General features: G+C 33.3%; 1 protein-coding gene across 1 annotated transcript; it reads right to left on the bottom strand.

Moving 5' to 3' along the window:
- Positions 1–1,188: 1,188 nt before the first annotated feature.
- On the bottom strand, positions 1,189–6,347 carry LOC114289909 (putative serine/threonine-protein kinase PBL7). The gene is made up of 6 exons (XM_028233740.2): positions 5,766–6,347; positions 5,414–5,661; positions 3,488–3,873; positions 2,236–2,368; positions 1,890–1,979; positions 1,189–1,780 (listed from the first exon to the last, which is right to left on the bottom strand). Exons 1-6 carry the CDS (start codon positions 6,067–6,069, stop codon positions 1,634–1,636), a joined length of 1,308 nt encoding a protein of 435 aa, XP_028089541.2. The 5' UTR covers positions 6,070–6,347; the 3' UTR covers positions 1,189–1,633.
- Positions 6,348–8,153: the final 1,806 nt, after the last annotated feature.

The raw sequence follows: 8,153 nt of genomic DNA, 5'->3' as shown, positions 1-8,153 counted from the left end.
CTATGGAGATCAACTCAGTAGAACAAGTTCCTATTTACTACATTGTCATAGCCACATCATCCTCCATTAAGAAAATTATGTACCTTAAATAACAAATATCCAAATTGACCTATTGAAGGTTGTATATCTAACATTTATGTGTCAAAGTTCTATAAAAAAAAATAGCTACATTAGCTCCTTTGGTCCCAAACAAATATAGTTGTTGTTGGGTTATTTCCATGGATATGAAAACTTTGTTTTCTATATGTCAGGTTTTTGGATTGGGCTATGAGTACATTTAGTTTTCTAGTTATCTTTCCGATTGAGTATGAGAACTAGTGTTTGGTTGCGCATTTGTTTCACATGTATGATGTTAATCGTGTGATCCACCTAGGGGATACTATCCATGGATGAAGATATTGATGGGATGAACACAAAACTCTTGCTTTCCTACCATGTTGCTCTCTCTCAACTTGCTCTTCTTATCCTCATAATGACAATAACATAAGATTTTGGTTCCCTACTAAACTAGAACAACCAACATTGGAACTTTTCTGTCTTTGAAAAATGTAGTAGTTTTGGCACAGTGGGAACAAGAAACATAGAGGAACAATATAATTATAATCTATGTTTAATATAATCCTTAAACAGGTCCTTGTAGTTCTAGCTTTCTTCAATAAGCAATGTAATTATAATCCATGAAGCTTCAAATCATGCATCCATACTTTACCAAGGCACTTAGGTCATTTAATGAAATTAAATAATTAAGTGTATTTTCTGTGGCATTTGGAATGTGGCCATTTTGTTTTTGCGCCTTTGGAAATTCTAGTTTGTTTCAATACTTGCATATTACACAACGGGATTTTATGCAAGTAGCTTTACTTATAAGATCATTGTTGTTAGAAAAGCATTCAAAAATTAAATGTATAATGTAAATTTAAACATAGTGTGGTGTAGGTCACACTCTGATACACACATTTCAAATTCTAGATAATTTCTAAGTATTTTTTATGAGCTTGTAGCATTATTGTTTAACTATTTTATGTATGTGAAAAAAATGGCATGGTTGATGGCACAAATTGTTGAAGTACACCATATTGCTGCAGTCTATCATCTTTGTTTTGAATCTCATTTGCACTTGTATACAATTATCTACAGTAGCAAGAACCTTAGCAAAATCACAACCATCACACTCTGGTCCATGAGAAATATTTTCAATCTTGATGAAAGCATGTAATTATTATTCGATTACCACTGCTTTCTTTAAATTGGAGTACATGATATTTGAATGTTCAAGATGCTTGCCTACAAAGGACAATCACAACAGCTGTGTGATCAGATTATTTTTAAGGCCTTGTAGATATATACATATTTTAAATCTCAAATGCATTGGTACATTTCGCTGCTTCTTTGTCTGCTTTAAGAACTGAAAGTTGTAGCCTAGTGCTACACAATTCGTACAAATACACTACATGGTTCTTGGTCAGACAAAAATTGGACCAGCTGATTATGACCTTGTCCTAAAGGCACATGAACCATTTTTGGTGCTGCGGCAGAATGATTGAGATTTTTCCCACATTGAGTTATCACATGATGATCCAGCTGGTTTATTGAGTGATTGAGATTTTGGACTCAAATTGTAGTTCCAAAAGCCCTAACACATGGGACTTACTGTCTGACTAAATCTTAAGGAATTGGAAGAGAGATTCTTAACCAGAGGAATTAAGGACTGCACTACATCTGTCATTAGAGGCCGGTAATCTGCTTCTGGCTGCACACACATGGCTGCAATAGCAGCTATCTGTAAAACCCAGAAGGAAAAAAAAAGCATCAATTGTTTTAATTTTAGCTTCAATAATGTTGATGATGACGACAATGATGATGATATATAGATAGATAGCAAAACTGACCTGGATTAGATCCTTTTTGGAATACTGGCCTTTTAGAGACGGGTCCACCATTTCCATTACTTGTTGTCTGTTAGTTAACCTTGGAAGAGCCTAAAAAGTTGCAGAAGAAACAACAGTTGAAAATGTTTTCACTTTAGCTCATTGCATACGAGCATATGACAATTTTGACATTAGGTAAAAATTCTGTGTAAAAGTACAGTGGAAACTCAACCGGTGTGGCTGAGATGTTATGGTTAATGATTATACTGCTTAGAGACAAGTGTAGTCATAATAGGCAATCATTGTGTTTAGAAATAGCAGCTTATATGCCTTTTTTAGAATAAGATTGACGGATATTTGTACTGACCCAAGAGACAAGAACATGTTCTCCTGGAGGCCGCTTGGTATCGACTGGCACACGACCGGTTAAGAGCTCTAGAAGGACCACACCATAGCTGTATACATCTGATTTTGTGGTAAGTATACCTGTTGAAGCATACCTACATTTCAAAATAAAATAAAATTAGCAAGTCAGGTCACAAGATGTTTTACTTCATGGTTAGCTAATCCTGACAACTGCTTAATGTGAGCGACTTTTATGTGTAGTTAAGGGCCTGTTTGGAAACTCATGTCTACATATTTGATGAATTATTGGGCAGATTGTTCATGGAGTAGACTAATTGAATATGAAAAGCAGGGCAGCTTTCAGAATTTGGTATTTAGGCATGGACATTTATCCTCCCCCAAACCGCCCCTAACGACTAGAGAAAACTACAGACTGTTAAATGGGGGACCATAGCTAGTCCTTTGTGCATGATTGCAGTGGCATAGTCATGAAACTAAATCAGAAAGAACATTTCTTGATTATAATTTTAATTTTTTTTTTCATAGCCAATAATAAGAAGATAATAATAATTTTTAAATTAATATTAAGTACAAAAACTTAAATAAATTATTACAAAAGGATTTCACATAAAATTTTACAATTAACTTCAAGTAAAATCGAAAAGAAAATATTGCGTGTAACTAGTGTATCATGGATAATGTAAAAACAGTCATATATTTAAGTCTTAAAATAAACTATATAATGGTAAGATAAATTAAATTTTTACAAACTTTGAATAAAACTTTCATATAATAGTGATAACACGTCATTATTGACATATAATATCACAAACCAATAGTAAAATAACATATGAAGGATAAACTCCACATGCAAATATGACTAATACTCTATTAATTTTTACATATATATAGTGAGATTAATTATATTTGCATATCAATAATAATTGATATTACTTTTATATTAAGATTTTTTTATAAAATTTTCATACATAAAAATATAATTTATTGTGGTCACTTCATTTTTAATAAAACAATCAGTATTGTTTTCATAAATTTAAAAATACCATTGACATTTTATTCTAAATATTATTTTTGTTTAAAATTTTATTTATATACGTATGTAAAAATCAAAAATCCAGGAACCCCCCCCCCCCCCCCCCCCCCACCAAGTCTCCATGTGACTTCACCCCTGCATGATTGAATGAAGTTGCTTACGGATGGGATGTCGTAATGAAAATGAGAGATCCATGACAGATAATTAATGAGGCACTCACTCGGGGGCTAAATAACCGGTGGTCCCCAACACACGAGTCGAAACTAGACCATTGATCTTGTCTGAGCCAGTCTTTGCCAAACCAAAATCAAATACCTTGGCTCTGAAATTTTGATCTAAGAGAATATTACTGGACTTGAAGTCACGGTGGATGACAGATGGCAATGTATGCTCATGAAGAAATTCAAGGGCTCTGGCACTGTCAAGGGCTACTCGCAAACGGGTCCCCCAATTCAACGGCCGGGAATGGTTGAGGAAATGGTGGATGTGGTGTTGGAGTGTACCATTGGGCATGAATTCAAATATTAGAAGCCGGTGATGTTGGTCTGCACAGTAGCCAAGCATCTCCACCAAGTAAGGCGAGTGTAATCGGCTTAGTAAATCCACCTGCCAAAAATAATCACAAAATTACAATAAGAGGATTTATTGTAACTTTTGAATTGCACACCCATGTGCAAGTCAACATTGCTGCCAGTTTTTTTGTACTTTTAGGTGAGGTAAGAACATCTATGGAAGAAGAGTACTCTGAAAATATTATTGTTGTACGAGTATCAGGCATTTATGTGGTAAGAAATGAGTTTTGGATATTTTTGTGGGTGTACTTTGGAGTGCAAATGTAATTTTTTTTTCAAAAAAAATAGATACTTGAATAATTATATTGTGCCTATTTTTAAAAACTTTAAAAATATAGGATATTTTTACAATTATCAAAAATATAAAAATATATATATATTATTTTTTTGGCCATTACAAAAATACTTTAGTTTGTGCATTTGAATTTTTAATTGTATGCATGGTTTTGAAAGCCGAATCGGACCGTCTGGTTAAACCATTGATCAGTCGGGGTTTTGGTCCTAATATACCTACTAAACCGTTCGAAATTAAAAATCGGCCTATTTAGAGAGAACTGGAAAAACTGGCGGTTGAACCGGTGACCCGAAGCCGATTCGCCGGGCAGATGAAATTGAATTTTTTTTTTTTATTCTTTCTTTCTTATTATATATATATATATATATATATATATAAGAATATAAGAAAATTTTAATTGGAAACTCTCTTTCAATGGTCTCCTCTTGTGAATCCCATCAAATGCTTGAAATTATTGTGAAAATCTCTACCTATTTATAAGGAAAAAAAAAACTCAAGAAATCCATATAGGATTCAATCAAATGTATTGGAGGGAATATTAAAATTTTGATATCCTTCCAAAATTTTTGCTCCTCTTTCAATCAAATTATTTGAATTAAAATCATATGGAGGGAATATTGAATATTTGATTTCCTCTTCCAAAATTAAAATTAATAATATTTTAAAATATATTATTATATTTTTCGGTAAAAAACTATTAGGAGAAATATTTAAGATAATTTAATTATTTTATTTTATTTTAATTTATAATTTATTACTTACATTTTTATTTAAAAATAATTTTAATATATTTATTACGTCACGATTCGATTTCGGTTCAATCCGACGGTTGAACCGGTAACTCATCCACCCGATTATTTTTCCGATTTGCTCACCAATCCGATTTTTAAAACATTGACTACTATTTTTTTTTTGGACATATCATACCAGACCATACACATTCTATTTTTTAAAAAAGTTTTGTCATGTCGGTAATACTAATGCCAGTAATGTAAGCTTATCAACATACGAACCCATTCCAATACTTCCTATGCTGATATACTGTATTGACTGTGATTGAAAACCATTGTTAAACAGCAGACCTGCTTTTCTTGTGTTTGGTTTTGGTTCCTAATGAACTTAGTATAAATTGGAAGAACAACATCAAAGAATATATCTACATCTATTTACAAAGTAATAAAACACTACAGATAAAAAAATGAAAAGCAACAAAGAAACGATTTGAGAGAAGAGAAGAAAACAAAACATTTAGGAGAGACTAAAATGATGTTAAACTAACCTCTATCCGGAAAGCACGCTCGCCTTGCTTGCCTTCCCTGTGCAACATCTTGATAGCTGCCACAGTACCATCTCTTAAGATCCCTCTGTAAACTACTACAAATTCTTCATTACCTATCACATTTGCTTCACTAAACTTGTCAGTTGCCACTTCAAGCTCCTTGTAGGTGAACACTTGGACTCCTCTAAATTTACCCGATGATGGAATTCGCACTGAATTCCCTCCATAAAGACACCCACCCTTCACATCTGCCATGTTCTCAAATACCAACATCAAATTAATATTTGCAAACAGTAATATGTGACAAAGATTAATATGAAAGTACTGTGAAATTTGGGATTTGGTTGTTTACTTGGGCTTGCATTGATGTTGATAGTGCTATGAGCAATGAACATGCAGTTATTCTTGTTGATGCCGTTGTTGCTTTTTCGATTGTCGTTGGTTTTAGTAGATTTCAGACGTCGGAGCATTACTATAATGAGGAGAATGGAGAGGAGTAAGATGATTATGGTGATGGGTAAGATGATTATGAGAATGCTAGTGGTAGGGATAATATCATGGTGGTGAGGCTGTGAAGGATGGTGGTGATTGTGGGTATCGTTTTCTGCAGAAGGGCCTGGTGGGCTTGCAGGAATGACAGTGGTGTTAGTTTCCATCAGCACAAACAACAATGAACTGAGAAAGAATTGCAACAGAGAGAGAGAGAGAGAGATGCAATGTGGATTGTGGTTTCATTTGCTAGGAGGTCATATTGACAGAATGGCCAGAAGATGGGAATCTCTCTCTCTCTCTCTCTCTCTCTTGTGAGCAATCAGTGCTCATATGCTACTGCACTTGCTCTGTCACATTTGTATTATATGAGGTATAGTCTTTGTCTTTCTTCCTTTTGTCAGCAGACATTGGATTGGAAGCTTTTGAACCATTTCAAATGTATCTACACATGACAATAATTCTTAACAATCAACATTCTGCTGTTTGCAAAATTTTAATTTTTTTTTTAATTTTTAGTTTTTTTTTTTTTTTTTAAATTAGAGTCAGTAGATTGGTAGAAAATGAGTGAAATTGCTGGTTTGACTGACTTTCTGAAGCTGAAAAACAAACAAGCATTCACATGCCTAAAGCATGTGTTTTAATTCAATCATAACCCACATGCTAATGCTAATGCTTATGCTTATGCTTATGCTAGTACTAATTAAGAAGCTACATTATTAATAATTAGTGGGTGTGAAAAGACAAATGGCTAACCTGAATTTAAGGGTTACTACCTTTTAAGTGTTTCTGCTAATTTAAAATGGATGTTTATCGGAAGCGGTTAAGAAGACAAGAGTTCATAACGTGCCACAAAATTGATTGGCTTTTTTTGTTTTTTGTTCTTTAAAATATTTAAGCAATCAAACCCTAGTCACTGGACTTTCTCAAGTACTGATTGTTGTAACTTGTACCAAGGTATTGAATAATTATAAAAGGAAAATGATTGGTGGCCCTAAAAAAATTGGCCCTAATACCCCTAATTTCCAGTTTTGGAAACTGTTCTCTTTTTTTCTTTCTTTTTTCCTTTTTTTTTTTTTTTTTTTTTACCTGAAATGGAAATTTCGGGCAATTCGGGGCACGGCTTTCGGGCCCTCAATCACCGCCCATTATAAAAATATCAGACATTGTAATACACGTCATGCTCGACCGTTGTATTAAGGTATTAAATATATATAGAGAAAGAAATACTAGAAATTGTAACAAGGGTCATGTGTGTTTACATGTTTTTTATCGAGGGGAAAAAAATTTGTTGTCCACGGCAACATTATAGACTGAGGAAGTATCTTCTACTAAACAGATTTGACCTCCCAATTTTGAGAAGCAAAACCCTCACTGAAACATCATTACCTACTATTTTTAGACTAATGTTTAATAAAAAAACAAAAACAAAACAAAACGGAGAGAGAAATGTACTCTCTGTTCATTTACAACTTTCATAATTGTACTCTGTGTCCATTTACAATTTCCATAATTGTGAGAGTGACATTGCATAGCCATAGTCCATGTGACCTACGTCTGTCATCTTTGACAGCATCTCACACAACAAAGTCTATCCTCAGAGAGAGAGAGAGAGAGAGAGTAAATCACAAAGTTAATGTAGCTGCTACGGACTTGAACCAGTCCTTGAAATTGAAACAGAGAAGTTAGTGTTTGAGCATATCATGTACACGAATTTAATACAAGTAGGGCCAAAGACCATGCTGGTGAAAGATACAATTGCAGGCTCATGTTTGGAAACCTCTTTACAGACATATATATATATATATATTATCTTCAAAAATGGTAATCCAACCAGCTTCAACACACCCCTTTGTTTCAGTTTCAACCTAGGACATATCATAGACACACACAATATATGTGTATACATACATATATAGCAATGGTACTCCAATTGATGAGATTTTTATTGGGCTAACAGTGTAATAAGAGATTGTTTGGGGTGTCTTAAATAAGTGCACTTTTTGTCTTTTTAGACTAAAAAATTGAGGAAGAAAATATAAATGTTTGGGTTAACTTTTTGACTTTTTATGAAAAAATGTATAATAAAAAATTGTAAAAATTGGTTTGTAGAAGAAAATTAGGATTGAAAGTTGTGCAGCCATAATTATTGACTTTTGGTGAATAGTGTTAACTTTTTAACTTTTTGAGTAACTTTTTTATTTTTTGGCTTTTTCTGGACATGTCAAACTTGGCCTAAATGTCAACAAAA

Source organism: Camellia sinensis, chromosome 2 (assembly GCF_055761805.1).
Source record: "Camellia sinensis isolate YWXY chromosome 2, ASM5576180v1, whole genome shotgun sequence".
In the NCBI taxonomy this organism is placed as follows: Eukaryota; Viridiplantae; Streptophyta; class Magnoliopsida; order Ericales; family Theaceae; genus Camellia; species Camellia sinensis.
This window is presented reverse-complemented; position numbering and strand designations above follow the sequence as displayed.

What these genes read in the sequence shown, in the direction of transcription:
- LOC114289909 (XM_028233740.2), bottom strand. Translation starts at nt 6,069, where the DNA reads ATGGAAACTAACACCACTGTCATTCCTGCAAGCCCACCAGGCCCTTCT. An exon ending in CAACATCAATGCAAGCCCAA is followed by an intron (nt 5,662 to 5,765) that starts GTAAACAACCAA and finishes AGAACATGGCAG; the next exon opens with ATGTGAAGGGTGGGTGTCTT. An exon ending in AACATGTTCTTGTCTCTTGG is followed by an intron (nt 1,980 to 2,235) that starts GTCAGTACAAAT and finishes GCAACTTTTTAG; the next exon opens with GCTCTTCCAAGGTTAACTAA.